Source organism: Lepidochelys kempii, chromosome 1 (assembly GCF_965140285.1).
Source record: "Lepidochelys kempii isolate rLepKem1 chromosome 1, rLepKem1.hap1, whole genome shotgun sequence".
NCBI classification, from domain to species: domain Eukaryota; kingdom Metazoa; phylum Chordata; order Testudines; family Cheloniidae; genus Lepidochelys; species Lepidochelys kempii.
The window spans coordinates 10,090,102-10,113,449 of record NC_136380.1 but is presented as its reverse complement, the minus strand read 5'-3'; the positions used below and the strand labels follow the sequence as shown (position 1 = coordinate 10,113,449).

The window sequence follows — 23,348 nt, the reverse complement described above, 5'->3', positions numbered from 1 at the left end:
GGGCCATTCTCCCGAGCAGACAGAAACTTAGGACCCTTCCCTTCCTGGGCTTTAGCTGAGTCCAGAACCAGCTCTGAGACAACTGCAGGACCCTCAACCATCACAGGCTGAAAGGCCCCTTCTGTCTGCTCCACAGACAAAGAAGAGCCGGACACACTTTCTCCTTTACCAGACACACAGGTTGGGATCTCATTCCCTTTGTCCCAGCACACAAGGCTGGTCACAGACAACTGCTTGGAGACCAGGGTAGCTCCCTCCATAGGCAAGTCAATACCCCTGACAGACAGAGACCCATTTCCTTCACTGTCCCAATTCTCCACCCAGCTAACAGGTAAGGTCCCGGGACTCTCATCTTCCACTCTCCTCGCCTTTGCACCCTGCTGACTGGACACAGCCATCAGATCACAAGGCTGCCTAGGCTCATCCAAACTTTCCTTACCAAGCACCTTGCCACTCCCCACAGATCCCCTGCCCTGCCTGTGTCTCCCCCCACTCAGCTGGGGTCTCAGCTCAGCACTGCCCTTGCTGTCCCAGTGGGGCAGGCCACTGCTTTCCTCAATGCATCAGAGCCAGCGAGAGTCCCCACTCTTGTGTGCAAGGGGGCAGGGAGCATCTCTCTGTCCCACCCAGCCCCAGGGGTCTGGTTACAGGCAGGCAGGTAGCCTGAGCCTAACGGCTCCTCCCTGCTGCCAGCCAGGTCATCTGCATTTTCACTGACCATTTCCCTCTCCGCCGATTGGTTCCCTGGATTCAAATTCAAACCCTTGGCAGTTACAGGAACAGGGCCTGGATCCTGTCCCAAAGAGACACAGTCACCCCACAACAGGGTCTCGCAGCTGGTGTCCTGGGGCACCCCAACGACCAGCCAGCCCCACTCCTCCTGGGTCTGCACAGGGATCTGGGCCATAGGGAAGGCGAGGGGCTTCGTCCCTGGGACCCTCACCCAGCTCACAGCGCCCCTCAGCATCTGAGGCTGCACCACCCAGGGTCTGACACCAGTTCTCTCTGTCCCAGGATCTCGCCACCCCAGGAATGTCTCCCCATTGACCGTCACCTTCCGCTCCCACTGGGGGTCCGAGGGGCCTGGCCCCAGGAAACTCCACACAGACATATAGGTTGGGGTCAGGAGTGGGAACCTGTCCACCTCCCCACCCATCTGGCTGATGGAGTCTGTGGCCTTGGGACCCAGCAAGGGAGCTAGACACCGGGGCTTTTCCGCAGGGTCCCCCTGGTTCAAATCTCCAGCCTGCTCAAAGGCAGTGAGGTGGGCATCCACCCCGCCCCCCTTAACTAGGGGCAGCAATTTAGTCTCGAGGTTCCCTGCGGAACTGGCCCCCCGGGATCTATCCCCACTCACCCCGGGGAGGTCCCCTAGGCCTCTCCACCCCACCACCGCCAGTTCATGCTGCTGCTGCTTCTGCAGCTCTTTCTCGGGCTCTCGCTGTCTCTCACGGTCCTCTTGCTCTCTCGGACTCAGCTCCAATCCCGTCTGTCTCCGATCCCCCGATGAGGAACCCGATCGTGAAGACCCCCGTCTGGTCGGGGACAGGAGTCTTGGGGATGCCTGGCTCCCACTCCAGCTGCTCCCAGATCCTGCTATAGCCCCATTGGGGGTCAGGAATCTGTCCCTTAGAGCGGTCATCCTCCTCCAGCTGCACGATTAACTGTGCTTTGGTGAACTTTCCAACGCTCAACCCTCTCTTTCTGCACAGGGTTACAATGTCCTTCTTAAGGAGACGGGGACAGGCCGTCACTCCGCTCTTCCCAAGTTGTTGTGGACTCAGAGGCCCGTGTGTTCTCAGCCCCCCATGGTTTCCAGGGAGAACCCCTAGTGTGCCAGCCCTTCTCGAGGTCACCACCTCTTTGCCAGGGTCGAGCTGCAGACTCCTCCGCCCCTTGGACTGCTCGCTGCAATCCCCAGGGGAACCCTGTTACTGCAAAAGTCCTTCTCTCTCCCCGCGCCAAGCTGCAGGCTCCTCCACCCCTGAGACTGCTCACTGCAGTCCCCAAGGGGACCCCATTACTGCACAGTCCTTCTCGCTGGTCACACACTCCCAGGGGTTAACCGCCCCCCGAAACCGCTCCTCTCTGAGCCTTCAGCAGGCCTGGTCCTCGGCGATCCCCCTTCGTGTTACTGCTCCCCAGTCACTTACTGCAGGAAGCGCCATCCACGGGGTGCAGAACATCCCACCGCTGCCACCAGTTGTCACGGAGTCCCTGGGCGATGCTCTGGAACTGCTCCCCATGAAGCCAGTCAGGACTCTGGGGCAGTCGCCTTTCTGTGAGCAGCCTGTCTTCAGGACACACAGCTCACCCAGCTTCCACCTTCCTGGGTCTGACCTCGGAGCATTCAGCATCCTCTGCCCCTCCGTGCGCTTCCCCCCAGCGAGTCCACTCAGGTGGGGCTCCTGGGGAAGCCAGAGGGTCCTGCACCCCAACTCCGCAGTCAGACGTGACTCTCAGCCAGCCAGTAAAACAGAAGGTTTATTAGATGACAGGAACATGGTCTAAAACAGAGCTTGCAGGTGCAGAGAACGGGACCCCTCAGCTGGGTCCATTTTGGGGGGCAGTGAGCCAGACAACCACGTCTGCACTTCACTCCATGTCCCAGCCAGCCCCAAACTGAAACTCCCTCCAGCCCCTCCTCCTCTGGGCTTTGTTCCTTTCCCGGGCCAGGAGGTCACCTGATTCCTTTGTTCTCCAACCCTTCAGCTCTCACCTTGCAGGGGGGGAAGGGCCCAGGCCATCAGTTGCCAGGAAACAGGGTGTTGGCCATTCTCTGTGTCCAGACCCCTGCACACACCTGCCCTCTAGGGCTTTGCAAGGATCATACACCCTTACCCCACCCCCTAGATACTTAAGAACTGCATAGGGGAAACTGAGGCACCCCCACAATATTCGGAGGAAACATTAAGAACAGGCCCACTTCGTCACACCAACATCCATCCCCTTGTCTTCTAGCCTGCCCTGAGAGCAAACAGTCCCTTCCCCCTTTCCTTTTCAGGGGAAACTGAGGCACCAATAGGTGTCATAAAAATACTACAGAAAATTCCCACTTCATCACACGATTTTCTCTGTGTTTCTTTTACACTGTTTAGTCAGCTCGACCCAGAACAGGGCAGTGTAATCTCACCCAGCAGTCAGGTGAGACAGGAGCAGCATCCTCTGAAGAGCCCTTCGACTGGAAAATACCATGCATCTCTCTACCTGCTTATTACACCCCCACCCATCACTGCAGTGTCTGGGCACCTCATCATCCCTCTTTCTACAGATGGGGAAACCGAGGCACAGAAAGGGGATGTGACCTTGCCAAGGCCACTCACGGCAGGCACTCGATCCAGATCCCCTCAGTCCCAGCCCAGCGCCTCAGCCGTGAGACCATCCTTCCAGCTCCGAGCGCTCCAGACAGACCGAGCCTTGCAGCTGGCACGTCGGGGGTGCTATGCGGCCCCAAAGCTGGCGCTGGCTGCATGTCTCTCTGGTCACTCCATTCCTTCAAATATGGAGACAGCGCTTAGGAGAGGCCCTTGGTGCTGGCCCTCCTTGACGTCCCTTTCCCTGGCATCTCTCTCCTGGCCTTGGCACCAAGCCCCGGCAGTCAAAGGAAAGACCCCCCCACTGCCCTGGCTCAGGCTCCCCTGGAGCACAGAGAGAGTCTGGCTGAGCGTTGCCCCCACAGACACCATGGTGCCGAGTCTCCCATCAGCAATCGCTTCAATGGAGTCCCTCTGGATTGACACCCGGATAAGGGACAGGAGACCCCAGCCCTGGTACTCCCTCCCTGGGGATGACGGATGCTGCCAGGGCAGCACCCTGCCTGCCATGGCCTCCCTGCTGGCCGCAGCTGGAGGATCTGGCAGCCGACCCGCTCCCCTGTGTCGGTGACGGATTGATTTGGCTCGGCGGGTCCCCCGGGGCGGTGCTCAGGCAGCCCAGGGCTGACTGGGCCCATTGTGCAGGGCCCATGTGGGTTTGGCAGATGTGTACCAGCAGCGGTGTGGAAAATGTCTCGGTTCAACAAAAAAATCCGACCTGGAGGAATTTCCCAGGCTCCCCAGGTCCCCAGAGCGGAGGCTGCCCCCTGCGGCGTGACCCCGCTGGCTGCGACAGGGTCCCTGTGGAGGGACACAGAGGCGGGCGCTGGCCCGGTTCTCGCAGGGGCTGCGCTCTGGCGCGGCTGGAGGAACGCTGCTGCGGAGCGTTGCCATGTGAAAAGGCAGAGCTGCAGATCCCAGAGGCGCGTAAATTCCTCCCCTCCAGTGAACACACAGAGGCCAGAGCTCCCCATCGGCAGCTGCATTCAGGCCGTAGTCACAGGTGTAAATCCACAGCAACCCCTCAGGCTCCCTCCACATTTACACCAGTGGAACGGAGATCAGAATCCAGCCCGCCGGTGTATCGCTTCCTCTGGATTTAACCAGCACACACAAATCCTATCCGTTTGCCCTGCTGAGCCCAGCTGGCTCCTAGCCTGGCTCAGCCGTCATCAGCAAGGCTGCCAGCCAAGGAGCACTGCAGGATCTTCCTTGGGGAGCCAGCTGGTTTAAAAGCCCAGCTTGGTTTTCAGATCCTGGGGGAGTTTGGAAGACTGGCAAGACAGAGAACTCGCCCAGGAGAGGAAACGGACAGAAGTCCAGGACGCCCATTCCCCAAGATGGGTCGACCACCCCTTGGGAAGCGCCTGTTCCCATGAGATATCCAGTCCCGTTCTCCAGGCAGCCCACCAGGGTCCACCACCACGAGCTCTGCTGCAAGTTGCTTGGCCAAAGGAGGAGGAAGCAAGTCTCTGGCAGGCGAAGGCTGGATCGGTGCACTGCTTAGGCACAGACGGCCACGTTCCTCTCTTGGTGGAACACTGCTGGTTCCCACCAGGGATGAAGGTGGCCCAGAGATCCCAGGGCTCAGCTTCCTTCCTTCCATGGCGTGTCCTGCAGGTCACCCCAAAGCCACAACCACAGCCCCAAGACTCCAGTATCTCCAGCCTGAACGAACAGTCTCCAAAACTGGACCATGGCTCAGTCCAATGGCCCCTTCCCCCTGCTGCACCTTCTCTGCAGCCGGCGGACACACGGCAGCAACCGACGCAGCCTGCAGTGCCTCTGGTCCTGCTCTGAGCCCATCCCAAATCCCTTCACTGGCTCCCTTTTGCCTTCAAGCTTCCCATCCCCACCTCCTCTGCCCCAGGTCCTCCTCAGCCCCCTGCTGGTGTCCTCCACCTCGTCCCATCTGGATACCTCTTTCTATCCCTGGGCCTGGGACTCCATCCTTCCCCTTGGGCACTCAACACCTGTCCTCTCCCCATTCACGTCCCTCCCGAGAGTTCTCTTCTGCCTCCCTTCAGCGATGGGCCAAGGGAGGATCAAACCGACTGGACCAACCCAAGATGGCGTCATGTCCAAGGTGTCCAAGCTGTGTGGTCTTGGTCTGATTCAGAGTGGCCGTTCTTTGGGGCAGATTCTGATCCCCCTGAGCTGGTGTAAACCCAGAGTCACAGCAGGGGGTGAACGTGGCCTGTCTAATTCATTGGCGCCCGTAGTGTGTCACAGTCCACGAGAACCCCATTGTGGGCTGGGTGTTCTCTCCCTGGCCTCTTGGAACTGGCAATTCCTGACACAGGGTGACAACAGGTCCCTCATGTCCCTAGGAGAGGCTGAGCTCAGAGATCACGGAGGGCAGTGCTGTGCTGGGTGGGCAGGGAGCTCCCGGACTCTTGGGTTTTCTGCCTCAAACTGCTGTGTGATCTTGGCCAAGCTCATCAGCCCTCTCTGTGCCTCTAGGAGACAGGGACGTTATCTGCCCCCCTCACAGGAGGATGCGAGGATAACTCATTGGCTCCAAGATCCGCCGCTGAACAGCTCCCCAGCAATGCGAAGGACGATTCTCTGATTGCCGCTGGATTAGTCTCGGGTGAGCCTCCCGAGTCTAACTGAACGGAAAACACAGGTAGTAGAGATGAGATACTTCCGCAAAATCCTGGGCCTCTGCTACTTCGACCACGTCACTAATGAAGAGGTCCGCAACATCATCACCCAACGCGCTGGGTCATATGAAGACCTCCCAGCGGCCGCGAAGATGCGCCAGCTGAAGCGGTACGGCCGTGTAACAAGATCATCTGGCCGACCCAGGATCTTCCTCCAAGGGTCAGTACAGGGGAAGAGCAGAAGACTGAAGAAGAGCTGGATTGACAGCAAACACGCGTGGACAGGAATGGACTTGGCGGAGACTCAAGCCCTGGAACTGATGCACAATCGTGAGGGGTGCAGAGAATTGGCTGATTGCTCATCAGTGATGGTGCCCCAGTGACCGATGTTGTTATGGGAGCGACGATGATGATGATGAGCCCCCGCTCAGCTGGTGCTCTCCTGAGAACGGCTTCCTTGGGAGTCTTCCAGTCCCGGCAAGACCAGAAGCACGCAACCCTTCCCGGGGGGGGGCCTGGCTCCGCCCTGTTCGCTTTGGCAGACTGGAGTTTCTGGCTTCATGTTCAATACAGACAGGTCCAGCTGCCCCCATGCGCGCCCCCCACGCCCTGCCTGACACCTCCTTACACCTCTCTGTGAACGGCGGGGTTGAGGACAGCGTTCCAGGGATTAGAGTAGCACCTAGATCCGGGCCCCGTTCTGCTTTTCGGACACACGGTATGAGACAGGCTCTGCCACAGGGAGTATTACACATGGGGACCCAAAGCCCGGAGAGATGAAGTAACACGGCCAAGGTCGCACAGGGGCACTGTGGCAGAACTGAAATTGACGGCAGATCTCCTGAATCCCATGCCAGTGCCTTAACCTCTAGACCAGCCTTCCATGCCTTAGGAAAAAACCTCGTCCCAGCCCTAACCACGGGGATCAATTTAACCCCCTGCATTGAAACGAGGATCCTGGATGGCCAGGCAACTAACCCCACCCCACTCCACCCTGGGAGATCACCCTGAGGTGACCAGCGGCCCATTTCCCTTCAGTCCGGGTGGGGCGGGGGAGGAAGCCGCAATGGGAAGAAGCGACCCTGTCCAGCTGCTGAACGTTGCATTGTGTGAAGCGGCACTCCCAGACCTTTTCCTCTCCTTTATTGCCCTGCTAATGGGTTTGTGTCGCAAGGAGGAAATGATGCAGAGGCAGAGACAAATGCTTCTCTGGGAACCCTACAGCCACCTGGCCTCTCCAAATGCTCAGTAACATTCAGCCCCTCTGGGACACTACGATTCAGAGAAGACAGGAGACAGCCCTCACAACACCCCTAGGGAGGGAAGAACCAGGCTAGCTCCACAGGGAAACTGAGGCACGGAGGAACGGGGGTATGCTCAAAGTCACAGGGGGCTCAGTTCTACCTGCAAAGCACAGGCCTGTGCTTCCTCTCTGGGCTTCCCCAGGGGCAGCATGCCACCTTGTGCCCCCACCAGCTGCTGAGTCGTGGGGAGTGGCTATGGCCCCAGTGGGCTTCCAGGGGGTACAGGAGGCAGCATTCCGCGTTCGGGGGCAGCGGGCACATTCATGATCTGCTGCTGTTCAGATGCAGGGGATAGCGAGGTTCTGCCTCCCCCCCACCACACACACACCATGGTCCAGCGTGTGCTTTTCAGAGCTCGATCCAATCCATCCCACCCGACTCAGATCCTGTGCTTAAGAGTTTTGCTGGATCAGGGCCATTCGGCGCCGCAGGGCAGAATTGAGCCATGAGCAGGAGGTTTTGTTGTGAATGGGCCTCATGCAGGCCTGGGTCAGGGTCAGCCGTCCCAGACGTGTGACCCCAGCCTCCCGAGCTCTGCTCACCGCATCCCTGAGGCCAGTCCTCCTGTCTGGGCTGGTTTGATTCCCTTCCCCCAAGATCCCGCCTCAGGGGCCTTGCATTGCCAGGCAGGAATGCTTCCTCCCGCCTGTCAGCTGTCAGGGGGCCAGGTGACCCTCCCTCTGTGGAAATGTTCCACTGACACATGGATTAGGGCCCCCACCCCGGGATGGCAGGAGATAATTAACAGTGCTACGACCAGACCCTCCCAGGAAGATGACCAGCCTCAGTGAGGAGATTGGCCTAGCTCTAGACAGGGCTGGGATGCCTTCCTTCCTGGCTTTCCCCTCCGAGACGGCGTGGGGAGGGTACAAATGTGCAGAGGAATAGAGCCAGAGAGAAACCACCACCCTCAAAGCGGGCAGCGTGGACACACAGCGGTGACTCAGGAGACCTGGGTTCTGGGCCCACCTCTACCAGCGACCTCCTGTGTGCCCTGGGGTGGATCGCTGTGTCGCGCCTCAGTTTCCCCCCCTCTGGCTTCCTAAGTTGTACGCAGGGCCTCTCTCGCTCGCTCGCTACCTGTGCGTGCAGCGCCTAGCGCAACCAGGCCCTCCTCTTGGCGGCTGCTACCCGGATGCTCCCAGAGGGATGTGCAAGAACTCTCCAGAGAGCGTCAAGGGGCCAAGCTCTCCTCACATAGCTTGGAAGTCACTGGGATTAGAGGGGTGGAACAGAGAGGAGAATTTGACCCACACCGAGGGAAAGAAGCGAGAAAGCAGCCTCCACCCCCATCCCCCAAAGAATTTGCAGCTCCCTTTTCTGCAACCCCCCCTCCTCCCCACACCCTCTGCTCCTCAGGTGAGCAGAAGGTGCCGGGCTGCAGCAATGCCAGGCTGAGCACAGTATCTAGCTCACTCTCGGTGTCCTGGAAACGACGCTGGCCAGCGGGCGAGTGACTCACCGTGGCCTGGCAGCTCTGCAGCTCATACCTGTGGGGAGATAAGGCCTGATGGCTAATCCGTTATGCAACCACAGCGAAGGGCAGCTGCCACGTGTGCCAGTGATAAAGCAGAAGTCTCGCCTGCCGCAAGGCCATGGCCCAAAAGGGCGAGTGCTTCTGAACCCGGGCATCCTGCTCCTGCTACAGGAACAGCACCATTCCCAGAGCTGGGAGGAGAACCCAGGAGCTCCCCTCCCAATGCCAGGGCTGGAGCCCAGGAGCCCGAACTCCCAGTCCCTGGTAGGTGCTATGGGCAGGGCACTGCACTGGATATCAGGAAGGCTGGCTTCTATTCCCAGCTCCACCGCTGACCTCATGTGTGACCTTGGGCAAGTCATTTCCCCGTTCTGGGCCTCAGTTTCCCTTTCCCGCCCTTTGTTTGTCTTTTCTAAGCGCAACACTCCCTCCCAGAGCTGGGACTAGAACCCAGGAGTCCCGTCTCCCGGTCTCTTTTCCCCAACCACTCGATCCTCCTTCCCTTTACAAAATTCTACCCCACGGTGCATCCCAGGGCAGACCTGCTAATCACCAAGGCAGCCTGTGAGTCCCAAAGAGAATTACCTCCCTTAAGGAAACACGGTTGTAAAACGCACGGCGGGAGATGTTAATATTTCATTGTATTAGTCACTGTGGAGTAACATTTGGGCGACCTTTGAAATCGCTTCCACCGAGCTCCAAACCTCCGAGCGCTTATGGCTGGCTGGGTGCATGCTGAAGGGCACTGTACCAAAGGGTCAGTCAGTGCATGTAGGCCTTACTGCTCAGATCTGGCAGAGGACACCTGGGTTCCATATCCTAGCTCTGGGAGGCAGCGAGGACTGGTGGAGAGTCCTGAACTCAGGAGAGGAAAGAGAAGGCACGGCCCAGATTCTGTAACGAGTTCCCCTACACATGGCAGGGTTTTGCTTTTCGTCTGCACTTCATGTTTGCATCGCAAGAGGGCCTAGGAACCCCAGACCCCCATTGTGTTAGGTGCTGGACAGATGCAGAATTATTTAGTCCCTGCCCCAAAGACCTTCCAGTCTAATGACATCGTCTAGATGTAAGGGAAACAGCCACGTGGGAAACTACCTCAGCCAGGCGGTCGTAGAACTGAAAAGGAGCGGGGTCGGGGGTGGGTTTAAAGGGGGGCAGAAATCGAATGTGAGCCACCAATGTGACGCAGTTACAAAACAGGCTGGTATCATGCTGGGGTGGATTAACAGGAATGTTTTACGTAAAAACACGAGAAGTCGTTGTCCCGCTCTACTCGGCACTGGTGAGGCCCCAGCTGGAGAACTACGTCCAGGTCCGGGTGCCAGGCTTCAGGAAAGATGGGGACAAATTGGAGAAAGTCCAGAGAAGAGCAACAAACATGATCAAAGGTCGAGAAACCCTGAGCTGTGAGGAGATTAAAAAACACAGGCAGGTCTCGTCTTGAGAAAAGAAGACTGAAGGGGGAACATAATAACAGCCTTCAAATTCATTAAAGGTTTGTTGTAAAGAGAACAATGATCGATTGTTCTCCATGTCCACTGAAGGTAGGACAAGAAGCAATGGGCTTAATCTGCAGTCAGGGAGATTTAGTTTTGAATGTAGGAAAAACTTTCTAACTCTCAGGGGAGTTAAACTCTGCTAAAGGTGTCCGAGGGAGGTTGTGGAATCTGGAGGTTTAAAGACCAGGCTGGACAAACCCCTGTCAAGGCTGGTTTAGGTGGACATGGCCCTGCCCCAGCACACTGGGCTGGGTTAAACGGCCACTCGGGGGCCCTTCCAGCCCCACACTTCCATGATTCTATGAAAAGCAAAGTCGCCATGACAGAGAAAGAGCGGGAGAGCACAGAGTGCCCCTCTTCGGCACGCTGCCCCAGCCACTGGAGGCAGGCCAGAGCCTTCCAAACGTGAAGACCCAGGCCAGGGAAAGCAAAGCCATAAGAGTACCAGAGCTGGATACACCCACGACACGCTGCCTCCCTAAGAGTTGTACTGGAGCCGGGGGGGTGTCTCTAGCTGGGACTAACACAAAGAGCAAACGGTGCATCGACTCCAGACAGATGCACACCTCGCCCTCCGCTAGGACCGAGCCTCTCTTGCAGGAGCAGTAGCGTTATCCCCTATTAGAGTAATTCCTGGCTAACACATATCAATTAGGCTTTGATTGATATCAGTGTCCGCAGGTAATTGCCCAGGGGCTGCTAGCAGGGGACACAGGATAATGGCAGAGCGGGACTGGGCCGAGCTGTTATATGGGGGACAGAGGAAGAATGGATGTGATGGGGCCCAGCTGCAGAGTAAGTAAGTAAGCGTGCTCAGATTAATAGCTTGGGGACAGATGGGTAGTTCTGCCTGGAAGACTGAGCGATGGCTTCCTTAGGGTCGCAGCGATTGCTTTACACTTGGCCATAAGGGGCTCTGAATGAGGGCGGGCAGATTAGGAGGTGGATCAGTGGGTAAATTCGTTAGCTCCCTTTCTGGTGGGGAATCAATCATCAAAGGCATCTGCATCGGAACAGCCCATCCCCCGGCAGACGCTGGGATCCTCCAACAAGATGCACCAGAGTAAAGGAGTTATAATAACCTGGCAGCACAAGCCAACCCTGCCCTGCTCTGCACCATCAAAGTCAAGGAGTCAAGGACCTTAATATATTTCGAGATGGGCTTAGGCATTCCTATGGACAAAAGCAGCTTCTGCTAGAGTGGAATTTACCAGGGCGTTCTGTCTGCGTGCTTCAAAGCCTGAGATGAAGCCCAGGAAGAATTTGCCCTGCCCCCCACCCAGGACGTATCCCATGTCAATCTGCAGCCTAGAACCAATGCAGCTGGAGTATTAATATCGGGCTAGCGTGCCTTTCATGCCAAAGATGGTTACGCTACCGTTTCAGAGGCAGCAGGTGCTATGGGCAGGGCGCTGCATGGGGTGTCAGGAAGGCTGGTTTCTATTCCCAGCTCCGCCACTGAACTCATGTGAGACCTTGGGCAAGTCATTTCCCCTCTCCATGCCTCGGTTTCCCCTCCCGCCCTTTGTTGGTCTTGTCTACATGGATTTGGCCGTGCAGGGCTAACAAAAGCATAAAGCAGGAAATGCTTAGCTTAGCCAGGGATGGCGACAGCTCTGGCTCCCACTCACCCCCATGGAGCAGGCCACTCGCAGCTCCTTGTCAGGTCCCAGCCCGATGGTGCCCAACGAACCGGGCAATACCCCAGGCTGCCCCTGAGCCCCCACCTCGCCCCGCCAGCTGGCCCTGCTTCCTGGTGGTCTGGTCACTTGGCTCACCGGAGTGAGTGGAAGCGCCGGAGTGTGCTGTCACACCCCTCCACGCTTGATGCACCGTGTCATTGCCCGAGCTCAGAGGCATCCAAAACACAGCCATGGGGCTAAAGCAGCCTCTGGCATCCTAGCTGTCCTCCTGCTGTCCCGCCTCGCCTATAACATCGGGGCCAGCCACAGGCCCCCTCCACTCCACCAGCAAGGCAGATGCAAATGGCGTCATGGGCATTTATCACTGAGAATCAATTGCCGGGGCTGGGGCTGGAACTCCGTCCTCCCCAGGGTTCGTTCCGTCCCGATGTAACTCACACTGGCTAAGTTGTGATGTGTCCCACGCAGGGCTGGACACATACGTGGCTAAGAGCCCACTACTGGCACTGGCCAACGGAGTTTCTCCTTCAGCCCAAGTGGCAAACGCCCAGGCTCTTAGGACTGGGAATCCCAGGTTCCAATCTTGCTGCTGACCTACTGGGGTGTGTGTTACGCTTACTCACCTTGAAGTCAAAGGGGGTGCCATGGAGTAACTCGATCAGGATTTAGCCCACTGTAAAGGTTGAGGCACAGTCTGCAGGGGCTTGGCAAGCTGCTAAGATGACTTTGAGCTCGCAGGGAACCCCTTGTTCACGTTCCAGCACATCAAAGGCAAGGGTGGGGTGATTTCCCAGCCCATGTTTTGGGGGGCATCCCTAGACACCGCCATGTCCCTTCCCCTCACCAAGAGATCACTTCTCCGCAGGGCTCATCGGGATATCGCTAAGGAGCACCAGCGTTTGGGGGAAGGGTGGTGCTCAAGGGGTTTTCGCTGTCCCCACCCATCTCTAGCCGCACACGCCCGACCCGGCCCCAAGCCGAACCGTGGCGTGTTCTTCAAGACCAAAGCAGAATTTTCACCAGCAAAGGGCATTTACTAGGAGTCTCCACGCTGCACTGCCTTCCCCCTCTCGTCCTACGAGGGAGCGTCAAGAGAGAAATCAAAGGACTGGATTTCCCACCCCTCTTATCGGCAACACGTGCTACGCCGGGACGTAGCCTTTAGCCACCTGTTACAGCTCTGGCGCCATGTCACCGGCCTTCAGGGCCACAACATTAGTTCGCTCCATCCTGCGCATCCCTCTGCCGCTCTCTCTCGGGAGCGAGCCACCTGCTGACTAGCTGGAAACGGAGTCATACACTGGGCAGCAGCTGAGACAGGTTAGTCCATTTCAACATCCTTGCTGAGATAAAGGCCGGTCAGTTTCACAATGGAAGGTTCAAAACCCACAGGGTGGGTGATTAGGGATAACGTCACCATCAGTCAACGAAACGGACCCTCTCTTTCTCTCACACACACACACACCTGCACACCCCTTCGCCTCCTCCCCCGGTCACCCCGCTCCAAAGGAGAGCGCTGTGTGTTCCCAGATCATTAAGAAACCAGAAGCGCTGCTGTCTTGATGCACGGCCCTTAACTCCTTGGGACACCTTATCTCCTCTTTCCTGGGAAAGTGCCTGGCACGCTGCAGCCTGCAGACACATGATGCCTATAAACAAATTAACATCTCCACTAAGCAGAGCACTGGCCAGGTTTTGTTATCTGAAGGATATCAGCGCGGCTGGCATTGTTTGCTTCTGTACAGTAGCCGCCTTCGGGCTCATTTCCTCTTTCCCCTTCAGCGGCTCTCAGTTATTTCTCGTGTGCTATCTTCCTTCCCCTCTCTTTGCAACACACGCACAAAGAAAAAAATCAAATCAATAGATACTGTGTATGCACCAGTAATGCTGCAAAGGAGAGTGCTATAAAAAAGCTCTTTCACTCCCTCCCTCTTTCCCTGTTTTCCACATACCCGTTCCTTTCTGATCTACCTACAAACTTTGGCTGTTGCACATCACTATATTATTATGAATTCTTTTGCAATAAGGCCCAAGAGTCATGGCCCAGGACCCACTGTGCTAGCCGCTGTTCAAACACAGAACAAGCCAGTGCTTCTGTTCTGTCTCAAACACAAGAACAATGAAACAGAAAGGTGGCAAATTCAAAATGGATACAAATGCAATGCTGCCTTGTAATTGGCCTGTGGAACTCACTGCCACAGGATGCCGCGGAGGCCAAGATTTTAGCAGGCTTCAAAGAGGGATCTCTAGCTGTTAGGGATTAGGATGAGTTTTCCAGGGGCGGCAAATGATCCCACATCGGCCTGCTCTGGAGTTTCTTGCCACTTCCTCTGAAGCATCTGGCACTGGCCAGTCAGAGACAGGAGACTGGGCTGGACAGACCTTGGGACTGATCCAGTCTGGCAACTCCTATGCTCCTAATATCCAGGCGTCATCCACGTACAATCAACTGGTGACAGCCAGGTCCCGAGTGGATTTCATGGAGGTGCTGGCTCTCCTCCTGTCCAAGGGTCGACCCCAACTAAGGCTAAGATAGTGTGTGAAGCAAGAATGCCGGAGCCTTTGTAGAGGTGAGGGGGCCACCGGCACCCAAACCAGGGGAGCCAGGGTGGGCACACCCCCACACACACACTTTTTAACTTTGGTGTAGTTTGCGGGCAGGGGGCAGCATTTCCCACACACACCCAAACCGCAAGTCTCGGGCAGATGCTGCGCTTCACGGTGGGGGAGCTGATCTCCCTGCAAACGTGGGGGCTGGGAATAGGCCCTCTGTCTCTTTAGACTTTCCGTATTTACTGACAAAGGCTCCATGCAAACTTAGCTGCCCGGGTGAAATTTCTGTCCCGCCTTCCATGGGAGGGGGTCCAGTTTGCTGCCTGGTGGGATGGGAGCAGGGGCCCAACACAATGGCTTCGTTCCCTGCAGGGAGGGCAGGTAGAAAGGGTTCAGCAAGCCAACAACAGGCAGGCCAGAAAGGGCCTTCAGCAAGTCTTAGGGATCAGAGACGCTAGAAGTTTACGGTCCTGCTCACTCTGGGGTTTGGCCATTGACTCGGATGGAAGCAGGATAGGGCCCTAGCCTCTCGCTGGTTTCACTGTTGCCTTCTGCATATAGACAATGCTCCCTGCTCTGCAGGGGAGTGCTCCCATCCTGGGCTGTTAGAGGCTCCGGGACAACGTACAGCAGAGAGCGCAGCAGGTCAGACCGGCCCCCAGCAGTGGCTAACCCCAGCGCTGCCGAGGAATGTGGTCTTCCCACCCCAAACACCCCTCGCCAAGAGCCCAACGGTGTAGCGGACAATCTCTTCCTGACCCTGACACGATCAGCTCACACCCTGAAGCCTGAGATCTGATTACCTCCCATAACCCCCGGGGTCACTGGCTGTAGATTCACGTAGCTTCTGACCAGCAGTGCCCTTTCTCCCTCCCCCCACCGCTGCCAGCTCTGTCCTGGCACCAGGGAGATGGCAGCTCAGAACCTGCGGCTGCTTCTCCTGGGGTTGCAGCATGCATCTCAATGGGGGATCTCGGGTATGTTCAAATAGTTTTGGCACATGAGATGAAAGAACCTAAAGGCAGCGTCATAAGGCCCCTGCGGGGGGAAAAGACCAGATTCTCAGCTGGTGTAAATCAGCAGGGCTCCCTTGCTTTCAATGCTGATTGACACCAGCTGAGGATCTGCCTCCTAAGTCTCCTGCAGAAGATTCTCTGACAGATACTCACACAAACACCTGATGACTACGCAACTTGGAAGGGGTGCATGCGACACACACAAGCTCACACACAAACACACACGCAGAGCAGGGGGGGAGAGAACACGGAAAAAGCAGCTGCATGGACACAACTGAGAGACATCCGCACCGGGACGAGAGAAAAACCAGAGGAAGGAGAGGAGGAGGAAACAGACGAGGAAGAGAGAGAAGGGAAAGCGTGAGAAAGGAGGGGAAAGAAAGAAAGAGGGAGTGGAACAGAAGAGAGGCAGAAAAGTGCAGAAGAAAGCCGGGAACTGACAATCCAGGGTGAGACCAGAGGGAGAGACAAATGAGCTGGGTCTGGGCAGGGACTAGGAATTTCAGGAACTGCCCTTGGCATTAAGAATAAAAAGTGAAGGGTTTTTGGCCTTACACTGTCCTGGATGTTCTCCATCTTCCAAGCCCATCACCAGCCCCCGAGATGGTCGCAGGAATCTCTGGACAGGGCAGCTCGCCGAGGCTGTGAGTGGATGTGCTCTGTCTGCAGGAGACGAGGCCGTCCTACCCGTTTCCTCCAGTCCCCCGCAGGAATCTCATTTCTCTGCAGCCGCGAGCGACCTCAGAGGTAGAAGCTGTTCCAGGCGGCTGTGCGGATCAGAGCCTGGAGCGCATGGGGTCCACCCGGCGAAGGGGCGGGGGAGGGACACACCAGAGGGACACCTCGCGCTGTCTAGCAAGCAAACCACACGCGAGGGAACTCGGAAGCTCACTGTTTTGAGCCATGTCTCCGCCCCCCCCCCCCCCATACCCCCAATCATATCTCCCTTTCCAGCTGCTGTGAGAGCAGCTGCTTAGCCTGGACTCGCTGGGTTGATTGTACTCCTGTTACCCTCCCCTCGGTGGCGACCACAGCCGTGCCCCCATGTTATTGTCTGGCCTAACTTGGGATGCTCCATCTACCCCAGCTGCCTTGCCCGATACTGCCAGCACATCCCTATGCCTCCTCCAAAAGTCACAGGCTGCAGGAGCATTTGCAGTGCCAGAGGCTTCTCCCAGAAGCGGACGGAGGCCACTTAAACCCGGAGGAAAGGTCCCATTGCTCGTTGGAATGATCCTTCTGTGCTGGTACTGACCTTTCCCAGCGGATGGGGGGCCTGAACCGTGCCATCCCGCTCGCACCTACACCGGCGGAGTTACGAGGTGGGCAGGTAACCATGCAAAATCAGGGCCTGATCCTCCAGTGCTTCCTCATGACAGCTGCTATTGAAATGTTTGCGTGTGTGAGGGCTTGCAGGGCGGGGCCTCCCCTTCCTCAGGCCAGGGGGTAAGGACAGGGCCAAGCAGTGATCTGCAATTACTGTACACGCCAATTAGTGCTTGCAACGATCAGACCGGCAACGCCAACCTCCAGCACGACAGACACTCCACCTCCAACAAACAGAACGGCATCCACCCCGTTCGCCAGGGGCCGGGCTCGCAACTGCACATTCCACCTCAGGGCCCGGGCATGCGCGCCTTGCTCCCACACGTCCTCTGTGCTTGCAGGAGCTGTCAGGGCATAGCAGGGTCGGCCGTGACCCATTGAGGGCCTGAGCCAAAAGCCACTGAAATCAGTGGAAGCTTTTCCATTGACTTTAATGAGCTTTGGATCAGGCCGGCAGAGTCCGATCCTGCCTTCAGCGGAAGCCGGGTCCCAGTGAACCGCACAGGGTTTGAGCCTTGAGCAGTAACTGATTGCTTTAAAGTTCAGACTGTCCCCAGCTTCACAGGCTTCCATGTCAGGAGATGTTGTGCCTGTCAGCATTTGCTAATCTCTACTGGCCTGAGCCCACAATGGAAGACCCCTCATCAGGTGCCCTCTGGGGCCCAGGCAGGATTAATATTTTGCTCTTTCACCCCCGGCTCTCAAAGCACTTTCCAAGTCCCACGGACTGACAAGACCCAGGGAGAGTAAGTGACTAGCCCAAGGCCACTCAGCAGAGGTGGGAACAGACCTGCCTGCTGGTCCTGGACCCTGTCCGCAGCTCCACACTGCCTCCCAGTGCCCATAGACCCAGCCCAGCTGTTGATTTCCTACTACTGGTGATTTTGCTACAATTTGCAGAGGGCTAGAACCCGCCAGCCGGGCTCACACCGACCCTGTGGGCCAGCCAGAGGAAAGACTGGCTCCTCAGCATGGGTCAGCCTGGCAGGGTCTGGCTTGGGGTCATGTTCTTAACGTCAAGGGATTCTTAGCCCTCCCAGGAGTCACTGTGTGACCATCCAAGTCATGATGTGTTACTAGGCATAGGATAGCAGGAGTCAAGCCCATGCACAAGGAAGAGTTTTTGCAGACCTGGGCAGCCAGGACCAACTCCCATGCCCACTGAGCTCTGAAGGAGCTTTGCCATTGCCTCGAGCGGGACCAGAGTGTCTATGAGGAGAATGATCTGGGATCTCCTGTTTTTCCTCTTTATTACTATCTATGGTACTTATATGATGCCCCCTTTACAGCAGTATCTGAGCACCTCCCACTCTTTAACGGAATAGCCTCCCGAAACCCCTGCCAGGCAGGGCAGTGCTATCATCCCCACAGCACAGATAGGAAACTGAGGCACAGAGAGACTAAATTACTTGCCCACGGTCACACAGGAAGCCTGCAGCAGAGCAGGGCTTAAACCCGGGTCTCCTACGTGGCAAGCTCACACCCAAACCACTGGATCATCCTTCCTCTCACCTATCCTGCCTTTATTCCCCCTCAGAGGTTCCGCCTCCCATCCAGCACTGAGGACTGGCTACCACTCCCCCTGCTGCTCGCAAAGGCTGTTCCTTCAACTGGCCAGCCGGGAGCGACACACGGCCCTTCCTGAGCTCTAGCGAGAGCAGAACACCTTGGATGGCACCTGGACTGCGACCCACCCCCATGCCGCCGGGCGTGCATTAGACAAGCCCCAAGTGCTCTTTGCACAGTGGTTTGTGTTAAACGCCCCATCACCAGACATTTTTCGTTAAGAGGGAAATAAATGTTCTTTCCCTGTTTTCCAATCACAAATCAATCTGCCATTGCCCCCAGCTATTTTCAGGCCATTTTTTGTCTCCGGTTATTGCCTCTCAACCTTGTTCAGCTCATTCCCCTCCCTGCATTCGTGGGCTCTTGAGTAACACTGCCAGGTCCCATCCCACGTGCGGGAAAGTCTCCAAGGGCACAGGGGCTCTGAACAAATCTCTGGCTAACAAACCCCGTCACTGCCCAGCATCGCTGCTAAGGAAGCAGGGCATCAAAGGGACATTTTCCAGATCAAATCTGGAGGATGGAGTTCCCTTGTAGAGAGGTCCTACATGAGACCTGTGCACCACCTGAGTCACCTTCTGAGAGTATAAGAAACACCTTGTATCGCCTCCCACATAGGAGGGTACGGAAAGAATTCCTGGTCTGTATGATATTAATGACATCTAAGCTTTTAAAAACTGGCTGGATTTGTTTTCAATCCAAGGTGCTCTTCGCCGGCAGTTTGCACCACCCTCAGCAAGGACAGTGGAACTAGAATGGTCAGTTTTAGTTTGCATATAGTCAGTTTCACTTCCAGGTTGTCAGATAGTAGCACAAGTCTGTGGTGTTTGGCTTCCCCAGTACCTTGCTAGGTTCAGGTGCTAGACTGGACCCCAGGAGATTTGGGTTAAAATGTCCAGCCTTGCCACAGACTCCCTTTGGCCCAAATCCTCAAAGGTATCCTAGGGGAGTTAGGTGCCTAAATACCTTTGAGGATCTGGGCCTCTCTGGGCCTCAGTTCCTCATCTGCAAAATGGAGATAATGAACTTTCCTTTGCCCATCTTGTCTATTTAGATTGCAACCACTCTGGGGCAGGGACTGTCAATTATTGGGTATTTGCTCAGGGCTACTGTAATACAAATATGGATTTCATTATTTGTCCAGAGCAATCTGAGGCCTTACACTCCACCAGCCCCCTCCACAAACTGCAACACGGAAAACATTGCTACGTCAGGTATTTGGGGGACATACTGCTACAGTTGTAATAATAACCCTTTACACTTCACTGTCAGCTTCCACTGGAGAATTAACAAACCAAGCCTCCCAGCCAGGCTGGTAAGCATTCTTATCCCCATTTTACAGATAGTGCAACTGAGCGAGACAGGGGTGATTAAGTGACTGTCCCAAGGTCCTGTGGGGAGTCTGTGTCAGAGACGGGACTAGAGCACAACTCCCACCTGTATAACTTCAGCACAAGACTGCCCTTCCTTGCCCTCTGCCAAGAGGTCTCAAATTTAGTGTTAACCAGAAACTACCAGAGAGCAAAAGGCATCAGCCCTGGGAGGATAGAGAGGCCAGGGGTTAGAGCACTAGGAGATCATCTAGGAGATCTTGGTTCCCGTTTATGGTCTGCCACAGACTTCCTCTGTGATATAGAATAAAAGAATATCAGGGTTGGAAGGGACCTCAGGAGGTCATCTAGTCCAAACCCCAGCTCAAAGAAGGACCAATCCCCAATTTTTGCCCCAGATCCCAAATGGCTCCCTCAACGGATTGAACTCACAACCCTGGGTTTAGCAGGCCAATGCTCAAACCATTGAGCTATCCCTCCCCCCATGGGCCAAGCCACATGGGGTACGTCGACCCCTGGAGCTGGGCGTGTGATTTCCAGGTGGAGGAGAGGTACCTGGGCTAGCTCTGATCAGCGAGCATGTTACATAGAGAGGGGTAGCCCCTGGGTTGGCAGCTTCAATATGCCCCTGGCCCCCAAGGGGGATGTACTGGGACCTGGCTGCTACTCTGTTTATGGGGAGCTGGCTGGAGCATGTCTCCTGAAGCTAGGAATGACACCCCCGCCCTCCCCGCCCCCAGCTCCAGGTCTGGGCATAGCTGGCTGCTCTGTGCCCAAACTCCCCAGCTATAAAGCAGGAATATAATAATCCCCCACCCCAGCCCCGGGGTTGCGGCCAGGAGGATGTGGAGGCGCTGGGGGGGCTGTTCTCGCCAGCCCCAGCCCCAGCCGGTGGCTCCTGCGGGTTCCCAGGAAGTCCCTGGCACGTTCCCGTATCAGGCAGGGCAATAAACCGGCTGGGTAAAAATAAACAGGCGCAACCTGCCATGGTTTGGATCCGGAGCCGGCGGGCGGGTCAGTTACCCGGCGGCGTGACAGGAGCAGGGGCGGGCTGCGGGAACAGACAGGCCCCCCAGCTGGCACCAAGGGGGGGATGAGCTGGGCGGCTGGCAGCCCCGTCCGCCCCGCGGGCCGCAGCGGGTTTGATCCCACCCCGAGGCACGGGCAGAGGGGCCCGCTCTGCCTTGCCCACCCTGCCGGGGCCCGGAGGGGCCAGGCCGGGGGGGAACCCGCCCGGGATGCGAGCCGCGCCGGGCCCGCCGCGGTGACCGGGGGGAAGTTTGTGCCGGCTTTCCGCGGGCCGGGGCTCGGAGCAAACACGAGCCCCCGTGCAAAGCAGCCGCAGACCCGTCCCGTCCCCCCGCCCCGGAACCTCCCTCCCCCAGCCCCACCCGGCTTCCCCAGGAGTGCGGCGGGGCCCCCTACCCCCGGGGGGCTCCGCCCCGCGCCCCGCCGGCCCCCGATCGCTGCAGCCGGGACCCCCCAGCCCCAGGCGCTAGGCTGACAACAGGAAAGTTCACCCCGGCTAGCGAGAGACACCCACGGCCCGCTTCCCCCCGGCCCCTCCCGCAGCCCCGATCGCCGCCAGCCAAGGGCGGGCGGGCGGGGGGGGGGGGGCTGAAAGTGGGGGGCGGGGGGGGGGGGGAATGAATGAGGGACAAGAGCGAAAGGTGGAAAGAGCTTGTGAGCGAGATGGGGGTGGATAAGGGAGGGGAGAGAGAAGGGGAAGAGTGAGAAAGAAGATGTTGAAAGAGGGGAAAGAAAGAAAGTGGCGAGAGAATATGAAAGAAGGGGAGAGAGAAAGAAAAGAGATTGAGAGGCGAGAGAGAGAAGGGAAGAGAGGGGAGGAGAGAGAAAGAACAAGAAATGTAGAGAGAGAGAGAGAGAGAAGGGGAAGAGGTTGAAAAAAGGGGGGAGAAAAGAGAGAAGGAAAAGGAGACTGAAGGAGAAGAGAGAAGGAAAGAGAAATGGAGAGAAAGTGTAGGGAAAAGAGAGGGGAGGAGAGAGAAAGAACAAGAAATGGGGAGAAAGAGAAGGGGAAGAGCGGTTGAAATAAAGAGGAGGGAGGAAAGAGAGAGAAAGAAAAAGAAAGCGAGAGAAGGGAAGAGAGAGAGGGGAGAGAGAAAGAACAAGAAATGGGGAGAGAAGGGAAAGCCGGAGAAAAGAGAGAGAAGGGAAAAGCCCGAAGGGGGAGAGAGAAAGCAGCAGCAACGGGAGGAGGCAGAGCCCGGTGCCCCCTGGATGCGGCCCCCCCCCAACCTCCCGGAGCCCCCCAGCGCCGCCGGCCGCAGAGCCCCAGCGGGAGCGGGGCGCGGCTCCTACCTGTAGCGCCTCGGAGCTGGGCAGCGTCTCCTCCGCCTTCAGGAAAACCTGCTGGCCCCGTCTAAAAAATTGAACAACCGCAATGAGTATGTGGGGCAGGATCAGGACCATGCTGCTCCCGGGCCGGCTCCGCCACGCGCGGAGGGTTGTCTCCCTCCTCTGCCAAGGCCCGTCCTAGCTCCGCCGCCGCCCCGCCCCGCCCCTCCCCTCGCCTCCCTCCCCGCCGCTGCCAGGGGCTTGGCTTCGCATCCACACCTGCTCCCCAAAGCGCCGGGGCCGGGCGCAGCAGCCGCCGCGGGCTGTCGCGGGGCAGGCAGAGCCAGGCGCTGGAGCGGCGGCAGGCAGCAGGCACTGGCAAGGGGAAAGCAAGGAGAGGGGTCCTCTGGGTCCTAAGCACCTGCAGGAGGGAGCCCGGCCAGCGCCCAGGCCGGGGGACTAGAGTCAGGGCATGTCCCTTGGTAGACATGAGGCTGGTGGAGGGAGGAATGCAGGATCCAGCAGGATCCAGCCCTGCTGCAGTCCCAGGCCACACAGAGATGGGGGAGCCAGGCGTAGCTCCCTGGTCCCCCCCTTCTGAGCCACCCCCAGATCTCCAGCTAAAGAAGGATCCCTCAGCTGTTAGCAGTAGTAGGTCCTTTATCCTTAGCTGCTAGAGGGCACCCTGCATACACACACACTCACAGCCACTGCCTTGCGATGTGCTATGACAGCATTAGTTTAATCGTCCGAGTGCCCGGAGGTCCCAGCTGGGGCATGTGGAGTACACAGCTGGGGAACCGAGGCCCAGAGACATTAAATGACTTGCCCCGGTTCATGGATGGAGTCTGTAGCAGAGCTAGGAATGGAACCCAAGTCTCAGACCGGTGCCTTCCCCCACCGCCAGCCTTCCTCTGGTCCCACTAGGTGTAGGAGGCAGAAAGCAGTAGGGCCTGCAAGGGATCTGGGTGGCACTGGGGCAGGCTGCCCTCGCTTAGGCTCCCAGTGCCGCCTGGAACCAGCTTAAAATGAGAGAGGTCCCAAGCCACTAAGCGTGACTTTCCCCTGCCTGGCGGATCTGGGGCTCTGCTCTGGTTAGTGGGTGAAGCCGTAGAGAGGAGCCTGCTGGGCCATGGTGTGCAGGGCCCAAGGAGGTGCCCATGAGGAAACCCTGCGAAGGGCTCGCCTTACTCGGGTGAGCAGCCCCACGGATTCCAGCAGCACTACTCACCCCTTGGGATCTGGTGTAGACAATCAGCCTGTGGAACTCCCTGCCACAAGTAACACAGGAGAACTGGAGGGAAGGTGAATTCTCTCGCTTTCCTGCTCGCCAGTGAAGAAGCCAAACAAGGGCAGAGCTGGGCCAAGACACCAGCCATGCAGCAGCTCAGGCACCAGCCATCACTAATATCTAT

At 57.4% G+C, this 23,348-nt stretch overlaps 1 protein-coding gene across 2 annotated transcripts in view; it reads right to left on the bottom strand.

Annotated features, from left to right (window-relative positions):
• Positions 1-23,348, bottom strand: part of PDE2A (phosphodiesterase 2A) — a 366,524-nt gene that overhangs the window by 248,692 nt on the left and 94,484 nt on the right. Inside the window, exon 2 of one of the 2 annotated variants that reach the window (XM_073333785.2) lies at positions 21,958-22,018. In XM_073333785.2, the coding sequence (XP_073189886.1) occupies positions 21,958-22,018 (61 nt within the window). Of the gene's footprint in view, positions 1-15,967; positions 16,188-21,957; positions 22,019-23,348 lie in introns of those variants that run through there. The other variant, XM_073333795.2, reaches the window with a different exon arrangement.